This window comes from Pongo abelii, chromosome 23 (assembly GCF_028885655.2).
Source record: "Pongo abelii isolate AG06213 chromosome 23, NHGRI_mPonAbe1-v2.0_pri, whole genome shotgun sequence".
Taxonomy (NCBI): Eukaryota; Metazoa; Chordata; class Mammalia; order Primates; family Hominidae; genus Pongo; species Pongo abelii.
This window is the reverse complement of record NC_085929.1, coordinates 23,990,341-24,009,902: the sequence shown is the minus strand read 5'-3', so window position 1 is coordinate 24,009,902 and position 19,562 is coordinate 23,990,341. Positions and strand designations below refer to the sequence as shown.

General features: G+C 43.0%; 1 protein-coding gene across 6 annotated transcripts in view; it reads right to left on the bottom strand.

Annotated features, from left to right (window-relative positions):
- Window positions 1–19,562, bottom strand: part of LOC112130645 (chromatin remodeling regulator CECR2) — a 198,712-nt gene that overhangs the window by 63,546 nt on the left and 115,604 nt on the right. For all 6 annotated transcript variants that reach the window (XM_054543016.2, XM_054543017.2, XM_054543018.2 and 3 more), the window contains exon 3: window positions 960–1,143. In XM_054543016.2, coding sequence (XP_054398991.2) covers window positions 960–1,143 — 184 coding nt within the window. The remainder of the gene's footprint in view (window positions 1–959; window positions 1,144–19,562) is intronic.

The window sequence follows — 19,562 nt, the reverse complement described above, 5'->3', positions numbered from 1 at the left end:
GTCCATAACCAGAGCTCAACTGAGAAGTCATCACCACATTTAATCACTGATGATGCAACAGGATTAGAAACTGACTTCCCTATGAGTGAAAGCAATAACCCACACCCTCCCTTGAGGATATACTTTTTTTTTTTTTAAAAAAAAAAAAACGGAGTCTTGCTCTGTCACCCAGGCTGGAGTGCAGTGGCGCAATCTTGGCTCACTGCAAGTTCCGCCTCCCGGGTTCATGCCATTCTCCTGCCTCAGCCTCCCTAGTAGCTGGGACTACAGGCACGCGCCACCACGCCCGGCTAATTTTTTTTATTGTTAGTGGAGATGGGATTTCACCGTGTTAGCCAGGAAGGTCTCGATCTCCTGACTTCGTGATCCGCCTGCCTTGGCCTCCCAAAGTGGTGGGATTACAGGCATGAGCCACAGCACCTGGCCCCCTCTAGGATATACTTCTAAAACAGATAACCACACCAAGGGGGAGAGAGAGATGGCCATAGCTTCCTTCAACACATTTTTTGTAACGTGGATGTGTGTAGAGGATGACCTTCACTAGCATATATGGTTTCAAGTTCTTGGAGATTTCAGTAAATATTTCAATTATATTCAATCAAATTTACACCTTGAAAAATAAAATTCAGTGGCTGACTTAGTTGCAGGTTTGGCTGATGACAGAACAAACAGCGTCCTCTGGTTGTACCTATTGCAGATGGGACTCAGTGCACGTAAAGGAAGATGAAACCAGACTAGAAATTAGACCAAAATAAAGTACTTCCATAGGGATGTACATCTTGCATCTCCGTGGCTACAGCAATCATGGTTTTCCATACAGTGTTACTGGCAATGAATAGTCCCAAGACTAGTACCACAAGCCAAACTCTGGCTTAATATCTTTGGGTTTTACGTTCTGACAACATTTCTGATTGCTGGCTTTTCACAGCTGTAGGGAAAGGCTCGCCAGTTAAGCATACCTTTAGAAGATCGAAGACATCGTCTGCATCCAGCCGGTAATCACAGAGGCGGTGCAGGATCTCCACCCGTGTGCGAAGAGGCAGGTCCTGGAAACTGGCTTCCCTCAGCGGGTTGGGCTTCCCTTCTTCAAGCTCCCAGCGGTAGTTGATGATGTCCTCTAGGTAGCTGTGGAATGTCTGAGGCCTAGATCAGGGCCCCAAACACAAAAATACATTAATATAAAATATAGGATGGTTGGGAGGAGAGAGAGAGAGAACTCATGATCTGACAGCTAACAGATTTTTGTTTTTATACAGACAGGGTCTTGCTCTGTCATCCAGGCTACAGCACAGTGGCATGATCTCAGCTCACGGCAGCTCTCCTGGGCTCAAAAGATTCTCCCACCTCAACCTCCCAGGTACCTGGGACCACAGGCACGCACCACCACACCCAGCTAATCTTTGTATTTTTTGTAGAGACAGGGGTCTCCCTATGTTGCCCAGGCTGTTCTCAAGCTCCCAGGCTCACACGATCCGCCCGCCTTGGCTTCCCAAAGCGCTGGGATTACAGGGGTGAGGTAACACGCTTGGCCCAGCTGACAAATTTTACACAGAAAGCAGAAATGAAAAACAGTAACAGGAAGTCCCTCATGAGGTTTCAGCCTACTTACATGGATATTGTGTTTTGTCAACTATCAAGGAAGATAAATACATAAAGAGGGTTTTTCACAGAATAGGTTGACTTTAAAGCCCAAATAGCACATTCTGGTGGAATGGGTAAAAGCATAATCAAATGTGTAGGCTATGAAGTCGAGGCAAAAGTCTCACTCGCTACGCGTACAACTGAAGACACTCTGCAGTTCAGACAGTACAAAGTTGGGTTCATGACTTAGGTGGCAAGAAAAAAAGAAACTCGTAGTTGGCCTAATCTAATTTATATTTCAGGTTAAGATACAAAGGCGGAAACTCCTCCAGAATACAAATGGCTACACTGATATGCAACTATAATTTCATATTCTATTATACATGAACTTTAAGGCATGAACACTGCATTCTAAATTTTTTTTTCTCTGATTTTTCTTTCTTTTTTTTTTTTTTTTGAGACAGAGTCTCGCTCTGTCACCCAGGCTGGAGTGCAGTGGCGCGATGTCAGCTCACTGCAAGCTCCACCTTCCGGGTTCGTGCCATTCTCCTGCCTCAGCCTCCCGAGTAGCTGGGACTACAGGCGCCCGCCACCACGCCCGGCTAATTTCTTTTTGTAGTTTTAGTAGAGACGGGGTTTCACTGTGTTAACCAGGATGGTCTTGATCTCCTGACCTCGTGATCCACCCGCCTCGGCCTCACAAAGTGCTGGGATTACAGGCGTGAGCCACCGCGCCCGGCCTTTCTTTGAGTTTTCAGAGATGGGGTCTCAGCATGTTGCCCAGGCTGGTCCTGAACTCCAGGGCTCAAGCAATCCTCCCATGTCTGTATATTAAAATTTGAAGATAGTCTTTCTACAGAGAACACTTAAGACACCTAGATGGCAATTTAAATTTTTTCTTCGGTACAGTCTGGCAATCCTATAATTGCATTAAATATATTTTTTTCCCATATGGGGTCTCACTATATTGTCCAGGCTGGACTCAAACTCCTGAGCTCAAGCAATCCTTCCACCTTGGTCTCCAGAGCATCTGGACTACAAGTGCGTCTTACCACATCCAGGTGTAAATGCCTTTTTTTTTTTTTTTTTTGAGACGGAGTCTTGCTCTGTCACCCAGTCTGGAGTGCAGTGGTGCGATCTCGGCTCACTGCAAGCTCAACCTCCCAGGTTCACGTCATTCTCCTGCCTCAGCCTCCCGAGTAGCTGGGACTACAGGTGCCCCCCCACCATGCCCGGCTAATTTTTTGTATTTTTAGTAGAGACAGGGTTTCACTGTGTTAGCCAGGATGGTCTCGATCTCCTGATCTCGTGATCCACCCGCCTCCACCTCCCAAAGTGCTGGGATTATAGGCATGAGCCACCCCACCCGGTTTTTTCTTTTTTAAATGGAGTTTTGCTCTTGTAGCCCAGGCTGGAGTACAATGGCATGATCTTGGCTCACTGCAAACTCTGCCTCCTGGATGCAAGTGGTTCTCCTGCCTCAGCCTCCCGAGTAGCTGGGATTACAGTTGCCCACCACCATGCCTGGTTAGTTTTTGTATTTTTAGTAGAGACAGGGTTTCACCATGTTGGCCAGGCTAGTCTTGAACTCCTGACCTCAGGTGATCCGCTTGCCTCAGCCTCCCAGAGTGCTGGGATTACAGATGTGAGCCACTGTGCCCAACCATGTATTTTGATTAGTACCTAAATGAGCCTCGCACGTAATAATGTGCTGTTTGTTAGATGGTTATTTTACATCTCAACTGTTAAGAATCAAGATCTAATTTAATTTACCCCATGCTTGACGTGAAAATTTTTTCTTATTAATAAGCAAAGAGGCCTAAAGAAGTTATTGGTATCATTTTAAAATTAGGCAAGTACTATGTTGACTTATAATCTATGGTAGTTATATTTGCAGCAAAGTGAAAGGAAATATTTGTGGAAAAAATTAAGAAGGCTTAGGCAAATAAGAAATTAAACAGTTTGCCCGGCGCGGTGGCTCATGCCTGTAATCCCAGCACTGTGGGAGGCCGAGGTGGGCGGATCACGAGGTCAAGAGTTCGAGACCAGTCTGGCCAATATGGTGAAATCCCATCTCTACTATAAATACAAAAATTAGCCGGGCGTGGTGGCATGTGCCTGTAGTCCCAGCTACTCAGGAGGCTGAGACAGGAGAATTGCTTGAACCTGGGAGGTGGAGGTTGCAGTGAGCCGAGATCACACCACTGCACTGTAGCCTGGGCAACAGAGTGAGACGCTGTCTGAAAAAAAAAAAAAAATTAAACAGTTTGCTTTTTCAAAGAGAGAAGAAACATCTTTCCCCTACTCTTATTATCTCACTGGGGAAAACATGAGTATGGCAGCTTTATCAAAATTCAGCATAACAGTTCAAACAATCAGGGCTCTCACAAATCTCACTGGACTACAGCATTCACATTCAGCACACCAGCACCGGCCATTAGTAAGTGCTTGAACCTTGTAGGGTTTGGACTGGCTGCCTCTCCATTGTCTATGAAGTTGCTGCCATCCCTTCCAGAGTGAGGAGCCGGGCAAAGAGTAGTTCAAACTCACATTAAAATGCAGATGGTGTCGTACTGGTGAATTTGAAAATGAAAAAGTTTGGCCGGGCGTGGTGGCTCACGCCTGTAATCCCAGCACTTTGGGAGGCCAACATGGAGAAACCCCCCGTCTCTACTAAAAATACAAAATTAGCCGGTTGTGGTGGCATATGCCTGTAATCCCAGCTACTCCGCAAGGGTGAAGCAGGAGAATCTCTTGAACCCAGGAGGCAGAGGTTGTGGTGAGCCAAGATCGCGCCATTGCGCTCCAGCCTGGGCAAGAAGAAACGCCATCTCCAAAAAGAAAGAAAGAAAGAAAATGAAAAAGTGTTTTTTTAAAAACTGCTTTTTTAGTAGCCAGAAGTGTGTAGAAGAAAATCATCCTTTGACAATAGATCTCTTTATTTACCGCATGCTTTCGAGAATTTCTAATGTACACCAAGTTCCACAAACACTAAAGTCTGTTTTTTCCTGCAATAAAATAAAACATGGAATCAGTGAAATCTGTATCATTTCACCAGAATAGCAGCTTCACTGGAGGATGTGCAGAAGATGCTGGGCCGGGGAGCGAGACCTTTCTCATTCCAATGTGAGGTTGAGAAAGTACAGGCATACCAGCCCACAAACACTGCGTGTGCATCCGCAGTGCTGCTCCTTTAGCCAACAGTCTGTCTGGAAGCCCTTACTTGTCTCAAACAATTCCATGTTTCAGATTCCTTCCCAACAGGCCTATTGTCCTACTCAGTTTAAATTACATCACTTTTGCTAAAAGCTTTCTTAAGGCATCTATCTCCATGCCACCTTAACTAGGAGACACCTGAGGGCCTACAATCCAAGACAATTCCATTTCCTTGTATGTAGATCAACCTTCTCCTAGAAATCTACATCTCCTTTTAAACATCAGAAAGTGAATAGGGAAAAATCTCTTGAGGGCAAAGGCACTGGCTAAGGGTGATTTGAAATAAAAAGGCTTCAGGAAGCTAAAAATCAGGCTAATTCTTTTGATTTACTGGTTCTTCATCTTCTATAGGACAGAAAACACGTAAGAATTTGATAAAGACTACATACTTTCTCCCCCAGAAAAATGAGCACACAATTTTGCATGTACTTTCAGGTTTAGCTCACGTCTGTAATCCCAGCACTTTGGGAGGCCGAGATGGGCAGATCACTTGAGGGCAGGAATTTGAGACCAGCCTGGCCAACACAGAGAAAGCCTGTCTCTACCAAAAATACAAAAATTAGCCAGGCATGGTGGTACGTGCCTGTAATCCCAGCTACTTGGGAGGCTGAGGCAGGAGAATCACTTGAACTCAGGAGGAGGAGGTTGCAGTGAGCTGAGATTGCACCACTGCACTCCAGCCTGGGCGACAGAGCAAGACTCTGTCTCAAAAATAAAATATAAAGTAAAATTAAATAAAGGAAAAAGAACAGTGGCACTGTGCTGCTAAAAACTAATGTGTACGTATTTTTAAGCTTCTCAAGTTTAGATTACCTGGCACATTCATTCACTTACTCATCCATTCATCTCCGTGCAATTCCCTCTTAATGACTTAGTAACTCTCAACATTCTGAAATTATCTTGAACTATAATAAAACATTTCATTTCAAAATAGTAATGCAAAGATCAAACCAAATGGAACTTCTCAGAACAACAAGGTCTATTTTATTTCTTGTCTAGGAAAAGTTCCAAATACTCTTAAATGACCCATTTTCGCATTCATTTTCCATCCTACAAAACAGCAGTAAGAGACTGGCTCTTAATTACCTCTTTTTCTCCCCCTATGAGTGAAAGAGCAAGAAAGAGTGAAAATAAGAATGAGTCAACAACCTTTCCAAACTCTTAAAGTTAGCCATTTCTTAGAGGCCCAGCAGAGAATTTCTCAGCTTGCTGCAGACAGAACATGCTTCTACTGCTGAGACCAAGGACGGCACGACCTGATTCAAGTGTTCCAGCACAAGCCTCTGCCGGCTGGAACTGGCAGAATTCTTCACTGTGTAGGACAACACATTTTTAATATCTGCACCCTGTTTAGGGAGATGACAAGAAGGCGGCTCTTAAGTTCTTTGAGGCATGTGTTACGGACATGAAAGGGCAGCCATGGTCTCTCTACAGGGGAGCAATAAAGGTATGGCACCAGGCTTCCCAGAATGGAGATAAGATGAAAAATCAAACTGCTTTCTCCCATTTGCTACAACAATTTGTGAAGCAAATGAAATACATGTACACACAGGCCACGTTTAACATGAGTACTGGATTGAGATAAATATTCTGGTTCTAGTAGTAAAGCAGCAAGTAAAAGATTCTGTACAAATACTTGATAAAGCATTTATTCTCGAAGCTTATAAAAAGACCAGGTCAAAATAATTAAAATAACAGTTCTTCTTCTCTAGGGCTGTAGAAAAGCTACTATATCCAACATACTAAAATCAACATGAGAGCCAAGATAAGTTAAGATCATGGCTATTTCAAATTAAAGGAAAATATGGTTAAGTCAGAATCTATGCAAAACATCTTTGCCTAGAGAAACATGTACATAATACAGATTTTTACATGTGTTTATGAATGTTTATGTTGGGTAACCAAGAAAGTGAATAAACCCCAAATGTTATCTTTAAAATGATAAAGGCTATTTTTTTTAATGGAACCTAAACACTGTACAGATGAAGTGAGAAGTCTCAAGTATCATGTATAAGGCATGAAGTGGTACAATAAAAATTCTGAATAGCTCTGGATAAAATTTAAGGATATATATTGTTTGCCTTACGACTGCTAAACACACACACACACACACACACACACACACACACACAGAATAAGAAACCAATAGTGGAGATAAAGTGATACACTTAAAACAAATTCACGTGCCTAAAAGAAAGCATTAAAGGACCAACAAAGGAACAAAAAGCAGAAGGCAGCAGAGAAGTTTCTCAACCTTAGCCACTTGGGAAATGCAAGTCAAAACCACAATGAGGTACCACCTCATTTCCACTATAATGGTGGACGTCAAAAAACATACAGTAACAAGTGCTGACCAGGATGCAGAGACATGGAATCCTCACACACGGCCGGTGGGAAGGCTAAGTGGTGCAGCTGCTGTGGAAGTTTCGCCAAGTTGCACTGAACTACCAACGGGTCCAGCCACTCCAACTCCTAGGTGTACGCCCCAGAGAAAGGAAAACACATCCACACAAAGACTTGCACACAAATGTTCAAAGCGGCAGAATTCATAACAGCCAAAATGTAAAATCTGCGCACATACCCATGAACTGAAGGATAAAGTGTGTATCCACACAATGAAGTATTATTTTACCATAAAAATGAATGAAGTACTGATTCATGCTACAACATGGTTAAAACTTGAAAAATAACTCTAAGTGAAAAAAGCCAGATACAAAAGGACACTTCCTATATGGCTCCAGTTACAAGATGGGCCTATAACACTCAAACCTGTGGAGACAGTGAGAAGAATAGTGATGCTGGGAAGTGGGGAGGGAGGAAACAGGGAATGATTGCTAATGGGTACAAAGTGTCTTCTGTAGGGTAACAGAAGTATTCTGCAATTAGATAGTGGTGATGGTTGCACAATTTTGTGAATACATAAAAACCAATGAATTGTACACTTTAAAAAAACACAAGGAGGCCTGGCGTGGTGGCTCATGCCTGTAATCCTAGCACTTTGGGAGGCTGAGGTGGACAGATCACGAAGTCAGGAGTTTGAGACCAGCCTGGCCAATATGGTGAAACCCTGTCTCTACTAAAAATACAAAAACAAACAAACAAACAAACAAAAAATCAACCGGGCGTGGTGGCATGCATCTGTAATCCCAGCTACTCGGGAGGCTGAGGCAGGATAATCACTTGAACCCAGGAGGCGGAGGTTGCAGTGAGCTGAGATCGCACCACTGCACTCCAGCCTGGGTGACAGAGCGAGATGCCATCTCAAAAAATAAATAAATAAAAATACAAAGATTAAAAGGATAGAAAATGATCTACCAGGCAGAGTAAGCATGAGAAAGCTGAGGATTAATATGAGACAAAGCAGATGTGGAGACAGAGTGTCACATAAGAAGAAATGGAACAACTTCCCAGGACTACATAACAAAGCTACTGCTACACATCCAAATAACAGGACACCACAACCCATGAGACAAAATGGGCAAAACTAACGGGAGAAAAAGATCCACAATCAGAGAGATTTTAATACTGGTTTCTCATTAATAGACCAAACACACACACACACAAAACAGTAAGGAACAGATCTCAACAGTATTACCACTAACATACTAAATCACGAATTTAAATAATACACTTTTGGGTCGCAGAAGAAATAAAGGAGAACATGTTTCAAACAATAATATAAACATCAAAATTCACAGGATGCAGCCAACCATGGGTTAGAAGGAAATTTAAAAGTTTTTTTAGGGGAAATTTATAGCTTTAAATGCCTGTTATTTGAAAAAAGGCTCAAAAACAGTACTCCAAAGAAGCAAAAAAAAAAAAAAAAAAAAAAAAGAAGAGCAAGCTAAAGCCAAAGTAAATGGAAGAAATAAAAAAGAAAAATCAATAAAATAAAAAAGAAGCAAAGAGTAAAGAAAATTAATAATATAAACCAGTTCCTTAGTAAACATTTAAAAAGTTGATAAGGCCTGGAATGGCTGCTCACGCCTATAATTCCAGCACTTTGGGAGGCCGAGGTTGGAGGACAACTTGAGGCCATGAGTTCAAGACCAGCCTGGGCAACATATCAAGACCTGTCTCTACAACAAATATGCTTTAAATAAGCAGGGTGTGATGGAGCATACCTATAGTCCCAGCTACTCAGGAGGCTGAAGCTGGAGGACTGTTTGAGCCCAGGAGGTCGAGGCTGCAATGGGCTATGATCACACCACTGCACTCCAGCCTGGATGACAGAGTGGGAACCCTGTCTCAAAAAAGTCAATAAATAAATAAAAATTCCTAATTTAAAAGAAGTAAGTAAAACATTTGGCCAAATATTTCACCAAAAAAGACATATACAAATGTATGGTAAGCACATGAATAACGACTCCACATTACTAGTCATCGGGGAAATGCAAATTAAACCCACAATGAGCTGCCACTTTCAACACAAAAGGATTAGTAAAATTAAAAACAGCAGATGTTGGCAAAGATAGGAAGCAACTAGGCCAGGCGAGGTGGCTCATGCCTGTAATCCCAGTACTTTGGGAGGCCGAGGCGGGTGATCACCTGAGGTCAGGAGTTCAAGACCAGCTTGATTAACATGGTGAAACCCCGTCTGTACTAAATACAAAAAATTAGCTGGCGCACGCCTGTAATCCCAGCTACTTGGGAGGCTGAGGCAGGAGAATCACTTGAGGCGGAGGTTGCAGTGAGCAGAGATAGCACCACTGCACTCCAGCCTGGGCAACAAGAGCAAAACTCTGTCTCAAACAAATAAATAAATGAATGAAAATTTAAAAAGATATGAAGCAACTGGACTGTTCAGATATTGCTGGTGGAGATGTAAATGTTGCAAGTGTTTGGAAAATAATTTCACAGTTTAAGTCAAACATACTTTTACCATGTGACCCGCCAACAATTCCCAAGAGAAATGAAATTAAGTGCACACAAGCATTTGTATGCAAATGTTCACAGCAGCTTCATTCATAATAGCCGCCAACTGGAAGCAACATAAGTGCTCATCCCAAGAACAGATTCAATAAATTGTGATATATTTTTCACTAGATACAATTTAGTCCCCCACTCCCCTCAAAGGAATAAACCACTGATATAAACAATGGCATGGGTGAATATCACACAGGCACTATGTCAATGAAAGAAGCTGATGTGAGTTCATTTCACACTGTGTGACCCCATTCATACAGTTCCAGAACAGGTTAGGCTCCAACTATAGTGATAAAAATGTCGTCAGTGGTTGCCAGGTGTACAATGTAGGTATGGGGAAGACTGACTACAAAGGAAACTTTCTGGGAAGACAGAAATGTCTATTTTCTTCAGTAGAATAGTGACTATGGGGTGCACTCATTTGTTACAAAACACTGGCCTATGTTAAAAAAGACGTGATGAACGTACTTAACAGAAGTATTGTCATTTCCAAAAAGATGACAGATATTTCTGTAAAGAGAACCCAAAACACTAAATGTTTGTTTATAAGGGACCTAAATTAGGGAATCTATTACGCAATGCTAGATCCATAATTAAAAATTAAATGAGGCCAGGCGCGGTGGCTCACGCCTCTAATCCCAGCACTTTGGGAGGCCGAGGGGGGCGGATCACCTGAGGTCAGGAGTTTGAGACCAGCCTGGTCAATCAACATGGTGAAACCCTGTCTCTACTAAAAATACAAAAATTAGCCGGGCATGGTAGTGGGTGTTTTAATCCCAGCTACTTGGAAGGCAGAGGCAGAAGAATATTTGAACCCGGGAGGTGGAGGTTGCAGTGAGTCGAGATCAAGCCATTGCACTCAAACCTGGGGGACAAGAGCGAGACTTCTCTCAAAAAAAAAAATAAAATAAAAAATAAATAAATAAATGAAAAATTAAACATACAATGTTGATGAATTACCATTTAAGAGTGTAAGCCACAGGACAGTAGGTGAAGACCATACTGAAGCACAAATCAGTCTACGTTCTATAAAGAGCACTCTACTAAAGATGTATGGACAAAAGGAAAAACATCTTAGCAGTAAGTATCATCATCATGAGTATTTAAAGAATTTTTTTTTTTTTTTGAGACGCCCAGGCTGGAGTGCAGTGGCGTGATCTCAGCTCACTGCAAGCTCCGACTCCCGGGTTCACACCATTCTCCTGCCTCAGTAGCTGAGACTACAGGCGCTCACTACCATGCCCGGCTAATTTTTTTATATTTGGTCTCTATCTCCTGACCTAGTGATCCACCCGCCTTGGCCTCCCAAAGTGCTGGGATTACAGGCATGGGCCACCGCACCCGACCAATGAAAAATATTTTTATGCTGCTTAAACCATAGCTCAAAACACAGTTTGATTCAATCGTAGCTTTACTTTGACAGCGAAGAGCAAATCAGAAGTTCCTATTTTCCACCCAGTGCTCAATTTGCCAGGTTGCTTCCCAACGCAAAACAAAGGTGCTGAAAGAGCCATTAGTTAAATTCCTAAAGTATTTTTATTGATATAGGACCATAAAACCCACTGACCAGATTTGCAATTCCAGGGAGAATATAGAAGAAAACGTATGTAGTGTTGCAAAGAACATGTTAGTATCAAATCAAAACTCTGCTTAAGTTTTATATTGAAAGAGAAAGGCAAAGAATTGTCAAAAATGAAGAATCCACTTTTCACCATCGAGCTGAAAAACAGAAAGTGAGCAATGCCTTAGATTAGCGACCTTCCAGCAAAGTCCCGGACCAGAAGCGTGCAGCATCAGCACCACCCAGAACTTGCACAGCATGCAGATTCTCAGGCCCCAGCCCTAGCCTACGGAATAAAATGCTGGTGAGGCCCAGCGATTTGTGTTGTAACCACCCTCAGGTGATTGTGTTGTAAGGCTGGAGAATCACCACTTGCGCTCATTCATACCTTCTGTCTTCTCCCTGCTTACCAGGTATGATAACTTTCCTGAATTGCGATAAGCTTTCTCTTGATCTTCTTTGTAAGTTTTCCACATATATGTATCCTTATTTGGTTCTCCTTGCCTTACACTTAATAAGTCACTGGTGTGTATGCTTCTGTGATTGCATTATTTGCCTAACTTTCTTTCTAATGGCCTAGTTTTTCCTGGGGAGAATGCACAGCTGTAGTAAGGTTTGCCCTCAGCTCCTCAAGGCCACCCGCGTTCTCAGCCATGTGGGCTTTCCCAGCGGCTGATGCTTCATCCAAGCCGCAAGGGGCGTCTTCAGAGTGTGACAGTGAACACCAGCACGTGACTGACACGCCCCCAGTGGCATGTCACATACAGGCACACAGGGCTCCACAGCATCACTGGGGCCTCCTCGGAGTCCAGCGCCATGCCTTACACCCAGGAAAATATCACTTTATTTTGGCAACAAAATGAACAAATTCCTGAAAAATCATTTGAATTGAGACTTTATTCTCGATGTCTCTCAGGCTTATACCAGTTTTGTTTTGCCTTCGTTTCCTCAGGTAAAAAAATAAACTGTACTCGATGAGGTTACTTTTATGTCTAAGTTGTTGACTATGAACTGCAGATTGATCTAGGATTTAAAAACCCTTTTAGATGGGCACGGTGGTGACTGCCTGTCATCCCAGCTACTTAGGAGGCTGAGGTGAGAGGATGGCTTGAGCCCAGGAGTTGGAGGCTGCAGTCAGCTACGACTGCGCCACAGCACTCAAGACTGCGCGAAAGAGTGAGATCTCGTCTTCAAAACAAAAACAAAACAAACAAAACCCACGTTTTAAAGCAGAGGTCCACAGAAATATCTGATTTCTACTGCAATCATACAGATACTGCAGATACTTCCAAATAGCACTTATGCTCACTGAGACCTGAAGACAGTAACTTTGGGAAATTAGCTCTGCTGTTAGATGAATACAACACTAACTATATCAAAACTTTCATTCTTCAATACTTTTACTTTCTTTTCTTTTTTTGAGACAGGGTCTCACTCTGCCACCCAGGCTGGAGTGCAGTGGCACCATCTCCACTGCAACCTCCACCTCCTGGGCTCAACTGATTCTCCTGCCTCAGCCTCCCGAGTACCTGGGGCTACAGGTGTGCACCACTGTACCCCACTAATTTTTGTATAATACTTTTTGTAGAGCCGGGGTTTCAGCATGTTGCCTAGGCTGGTCTCTAACTCCTAAGTTCATGTGAGCGGCCTGCCTCAGCCTCCCAAGAGTGTTGAGATTACAGGCGTGAGCCACCACGCCCGGCCAATACTTCACTACTTTTCAGTATAATTGGGTTCGGGTGTAATCTTATTTTATGATTTCAAAACATTATTTTTAGATGGGGTTCACAGGCTTCCTTAGTGTGCCAAAGAGTTAAAAATCCTGTTTTCAAGGAAAACTGTTTTACTTAACATTTTTCTTCTATATTTCTCACTTACAGCATGGGGCTGCAGTTAGGAGTCGGAGGTCTAGGAAACAGATCTGTACGGTCTCAATTACCAGCTGTGTAACCTTGGGCAATTTATTTAACTTCTCTGTGCCTCAAATTCCTCATCCTTGATGGAAGGATGGGAGAGGACTTTGTATTAGAGGGCTGTCGGAAGGATTAAATGAGTGTTCTTGAGAAGCAGTTGGCAGCGTCAGGACATAGGACATGCTGGCCAGTATCATTTCCATGAGTAGACAGTGTTATGCCATCCTGTAAGTGCAAAAACCTCAGGTTGGAGAGTATGGTTGAAAGGAAATGTGGCCTCTATATTTCAATTTTAAAGATTAGATTGAGTCAGTGGAACTGGAATAGTAACTAGCTTCCTAAATACAGGGGTCGGAAAATTATAGCCCGAGGGCCAAATCTGGCCTGATGTCCTTTTTTGTTGAGACACACTTTCACTCTGTCGCAGAGGCTGGAGTGCTGTGGCATGATCTTGGCTCACTGCAACCTCTGCCTTCCAGGTTCACGCAATTCTCATGCCTCAGCCTCCCGAGTACCTGGGACTACAGGCGCATGCCAATACACCCGGCTAATTTTTGAATTTTTAGTAGAGACGTGGTCTCGAACTCCTGACCTCAAGTGATCCGCCCACCTTGGCCTCCCAAAGTGCTGGGATTACAGGCGTGAGACGTTGCGCCAGACCTCTTTTAAAAACAAAACAAACAAACAAAAAACAGCCTATAATAATGGTTTTTATATTTTTTAATGGTGGGGAAAAAAATTAAAAAAAAAAACCAAAACAACAGAAAAACAATCTTTCTGCAGGTGAAAATGATATAAAAGTCAAACCTCAGTGATTAGAAAGTTCTAATAAAACACAGTCACTATTGGTTTTTCTGTATTGCCTATGGCTGCTTTCATAGTGACAGAGCTGAGTAGCTGCAACAGAGCCGAAAATACAAGGTGGGTGTGCACCTGTAATACTAGTTCCTCAGGATCAGGAGGCTGAGGCAGGAAGACTGCTTGAATCTAGAGGTTCCAGGCTGCAATGAGTTAGGATTGGTCCAGTGAACTCCAGCCTGGGGAACAGAGTGAGACTCTGTTGCAAGTGAGGGCCTAAAATAGTCACACATTGCTTAACGTAAGGGATATGTTCTGAGAAACGCATGGTTAGGTGATTCTGTTGCTGTGGAAACATCATAGTGTATTTACATAAACCTAAATGGTAGAGCCTACTACACACCTAGACTATATGGCATACCCCACTGCTCCTAGGCTACAAACATATACTGCACCTGACTGTACTGAATACTGTAAGCCACAGTAATGGAATGTTAAGGGTTTGTGGATCCAGACACATCTAAACATAGAAAAGGTACAGTAAGGACATGGTACGAAAGATTTTTAAAATGGTGTATCTGTATAAAGTACTTGTCATGAGTGCAGCTTGCGGAATTAAAGTTGCTCTGGGTGAATCAGTAACTGAGTAGTACATGAATGTGAAGGCTTGGCACGTGACTGTACATCACTATAAACTTTCTAAATGCTGTAAACTTAGGCTACAGTATGTTTATTTTAAAAAAACCTTTCCTTCAATAATAAATTTAGCTTACTATGACATTTAAAAATTCAAACTTTTAATTTAACTTTTTGATTCTTTTGTAATAACAGCTTAAAACACTTTTTAGAGCTATACAAAAATATTTTTTTCTTTTTGTTTTCTGCTCTGTAGCCTCAGCTGGAGTGCAGCAGGGACCATAGCTCATTGTAGCCTCCAACTCCTGATCCTTTCACCTCAACCTCCCTAGTAGCTTAGACTACATGCATGCACCGCCATGTCCAGCTAATTATTTTAATTTTTTAGTAGAGACAGGGGTCTTGCTATGTTGCCCAGCCAATTCATTTATTTTTATTTTTTAGTAGAGACAGAGTCTTGCTATGTTGCCCAGGCTGGTCTCGAACTCCTGGCCTCAAACCGTCCTCTCACCTCATCCTCCCAGAGTGCTGGGATTACAGGCATGAGCCACTGTGTGGCGGCCTAATCTTTATATCCTTATTCTATAAGCTGTTTTCTATTGTTGAAATTTTTCATTTTTTACATTTGATCTGTTTTGTTCAAAATGAAGACAAAAACACACACATCGGCCTAAGCCTACACAAGGTCAGGATCATCAATATTACTACTGTCTTCCGCCTCGACATTTTGTCCCACTGGAACGTCTTCAAGGCAGTAACATGCACGGTGCTGTCATCTTCGATAACAATGCCTTCTTCTGGAATTTCTTCTGAAGGACCTGCCTGAGGCTACTGTATATTATAGTTAACTTTTTAAAAATAACTAGGCCGGGTGTGGTGGCTCACGCCTGTAATCCCAGCACTTTGGGAGGCCAAGGTGGGCAGATCACGAGGTCAGGAGATCGAGACCATCCTGGCTAATGCGGTGAAACCCCGTCTCTACTAAAAATACAAAAAAATTAGCCGGGTGTGGTGGTGGGCGCCTATAGTCCCAGCTGCTGGGGAGGCAGAGGCAGGACCCCGTCTCACAAAAAAAAAAAAAAAAAAGGAGTTCAAAACCATCCTGGCCAACATGATGAAACCCTATCTCTACCCCCAAAATAAAGAAATTAGATGGGCTTGGTGGTGCACGCCTGGAGTCCCAGCTACTTGGGAGGCTGAAGTGGGAAGATCGTTTGAGCCCAGGAGGTGGAGATTGCAGGGAGCCAAGACTGCGCCACTGCACTCCAGCCTGGGTGCCAGAGTGAGACCCCGTGTCAAAAAAACTAAACAAAACTAGAAGGAATACACTCTAAAATAATGATTTAAAGTACGGCATAGTAAATACAGAAACCAGTAAGAGTTGTTTACTATCAAGTATTACGTAGTGTACATGACTGTATGTGCTATGTCTTGTCTCGCTCTGTCGCCCAGGCTGGAGTGCGGTGGCATGATCTCAGCTCACTGCAAGCTCTGCCTCCTGGGTTCATGCCATTCTCCTGCCTCAGCCTCCCGAGTAGCTGGGACTACAGGAGCCCACCACCACGCCCGGCTAATTTTTTGTATTTTTAGTAGAGACGGGGTTTCACCGTGTTAGCCAGGATGGTCTTGATCTCCTGACCTCGTGATCTGCCCACCTTGGCCTCCCAAAGTGCTGGGATTACAGGCGTGAGTCACCGCGCCCGGCCTTTTTTTTTTTTTTTTTTTTTTTTTTTTTTTTTTTAAGAGATGGAGTCTTGCTCTTTCGCCCAGGCTGGAGTGCAATGGTGCGATCTTGGCTCACTGCAACCTCCGCCTCCCGGGTTGAAGTAATTCTCCCACCTCAGCCCCCTGAGTAGCTGGGACTACAGGCGTGCGCCACCACGCCTGGCTAATTTTTGTATTTTCAGTAGAGACAGGGTTTCATCCACATTGGCCAGACTGCTCTTGAACTCCTGACCTCAAGTCATCTGCCTGTCTCTGCCTCCCAAAGTGCTGGGATTATAGGCATGAGCCACTGCGCCCAGCCGAAATTAAGTAACTTTTTAAGCTGCATATAACAGTTTAGTCTTGGAGACATAACAGGTAAACATTTACTTATCCAAATTTCTCTTTCTTTAGAATGAGATCAAAGTAGAATTTCAGACAAGAACGAGTGTACATTCACAGTAACCGCATGTGGAACCATCATTTTAGGCAACTCCCTTCGGGGAAAAAAGTAAAGTAGATTGCAGGGCTCTTTCTTGTCCGGGTTCTCTGTTACACAGGTGTGTTCAGTTTGTGAAAATTCATTGAGCTGTAGAATTAGGAAATGAGCGTGTGTGTGTGTGTGTGTGTGTGTGTGTGTGTGTGTGTGTGTGTGTGTGTGTGTGTGTGTGTGTGTGTTTGAGCTGTAGAATTAGGAAATGAGCGTGTGTGTGTGTGTGTGTGTGTGTGTGTGTGTGTGTGTGTGTGTGTGTGTGTGTGTGTGTGTGTGTATTATACATGAATAATAAGTTTCAAGATGACTGCTGTCACTGGTACCTTGATCATAGCCCTGTAAGCCATCTTGAGCTAAACACACCAGTCGTGGTTTGTCCAGGTTCCTGACCCACAGAAACTGTAAGATTACAACTTTTTGTGGTTTTTAAGTTGCTAAGTTTTAGGGTAATTTGTTACTTAACAGTGGATAACTAATACAGCTTGAAGTAGACATGAGTATTAACACTGAAAAAAGAGATAGATAATAATCCTAGAGAGTCAAAAGAATACTAACTTAAGAAAAAAATCAAGGCCAATAAACTCTGCAAATTAAAGACGGATACAGGGATATGGTATTCTATTATTTAATAAATACCTGTAGGGGCAAGGCACAGTGGCTCACACCTGTAATCCCAGCACTCTGAGAGGCCAAGGCAGCAGGATCGCTTGAGACCAGGAGTTCAAGACCAGCCAGGGGAACACAGACCTTGTCTCTACAAAAAATTGTTAAAAATCAGCTGGGCATGGTGGCACAGTCCTGTACTGAGCTACTCAGGAGGCTGAGGTGCGAGGACTGCTAGAGCCCAGGAGGTCAAGGCTACCTCCTTGGATCCTGCCACTGCACTCCAGCCTGGGTGAAAGAGCAAGACCCTGTCCAAAAAAAAAGAGAAAGACCACATTATAGAGATGTCAATTTTGCCCAAATTTCTTCATAGGTTTATTTGATTCTAGTTAGAATGATTAGATAAGGGGAGTTCTTAAAGAACAGGACATAACTTTGTAACCACTATCTGGAAGAACAAACAAGCAGAATTAGTTAAGACCAGTTTTAAACAGAAGGACAAATTAGAGGGATGAACTCTGCCATGGAGGAATATCCTAAGAGAGAAAACAGCCCATATGTGAAGGTTCAGTTCACAAGTCACTTTCTTACCCCCGGTTGTATGCTCTGTTAATATGTTGTATTTTTATTTCTAAGCACTCACTGTTGTAATTACATAACCGGCAACTATATAATCATTACTGTAATGATTCGTGGACCTCCCTGTCAGAACTGTGAGCTCTAAGAGACCTGGTGAGTGTTTGTGCTGCCAGTACCTACTAGTCTGTGTACAGAGGGCTCACAAGGATCATGCAAACAGACACTCTCACGCGCTGATCATTTAAGGCTAAAATACAACCGCCTCTGCGACGGGAAACCTGGCAAAAACCTTTAAGGCTTGCTTAAAACGAAGATCTTAAATGGGCATATCTTTTGACTGAGTGATGTACTTCCAGGAACCTGAATTTTGTACAAAGCTATGCATTATATATGCTTGTAACAGCTAAAAGCTAGACATAACTGTCAGCTACCAGACTGGATTATTTGACAATGACATTTAGAGAAAATGTGGTTATAAGAAAACTGATTGCTATAATGAAAAAAAATTATGAAAATGTGGAATTAAACACAAGGTATGAATACAACAGTGCTTAAAAATTACAAACTCCCAAGTCAAGTCTACATCCTAAATAGAGAATGGAAGAAAATATTCTAAGGTATATTTTATGTGTATTTGTATTTACAAATACAACCTGGGTATTCTAGGGGGAAAAGTCATTATACTTAGTGCAAGAGCAAGAACTCTCCCCTAGAGAATGCAGATTTCCACCCTGAGAAAAACAGCATTTACATCTCCTTCTTACCTTGTCTACAACCTTATTGCACATTAACAACAAGCGTCGTTTCCCAGCCCTAACAGACTGAATTCATTAGAACAAAAATATTTGATACTTGGCCAGGTGCGGTGGCTCACGCCTGTAATCCCAGCACTTTGGGAGGCCGAGGCGGGCAGATCACGAGGTCAGAAGATCGAGACGATCCTGGCTAACACGGTGAAACCTCGTTTCCACTAAAAATACAAAAAATTAGCTGGGCGTGGTGGCGAGTGCCTGTAGTCCCAGCTACTCGGGAGGCTGAGGCAGGAGAATGGCGTGAACCTGGGAGGCGGAGCTTGCAGTGAGCCAAGATCGCGCCACTGCACTCCAGCCTGGGCGACAGAGTGAGACTCCGTCTCGAAAAAAAAATTGATACCATCTTTACCTATCTGAGAAAGACAAACCATAACAACTCAAATCCCCTACATGGCATCGGAGGGCAAGAGACTGGGAAACCCATTGCGTCTCACCTTTTTGTGAGTTTGCCGTGTAGGTCTGTCCTATATAGACATGTAGCAAAGACATGTGTATTAAGTAAAGATCAAAACAAGAGGTCCTATCAGGACTCTCCTTTATTTGTCTCCATACATCACATTTTGCTCAACGTCTCTACACATCTCTTTTTTTTTTTTTAAAGATGGAGTCTCACTCTGTAGCCCAGGCTGGAGTGCAGTAGCGCGATTTTGGCTCACTGCAACCTCCACCTCCCAGGTCCCGGTTCAAGCAATTCTCCTGCCTCAGCCTCCCGAGTAGCTGGGATTAGAGGCATGCTCCAC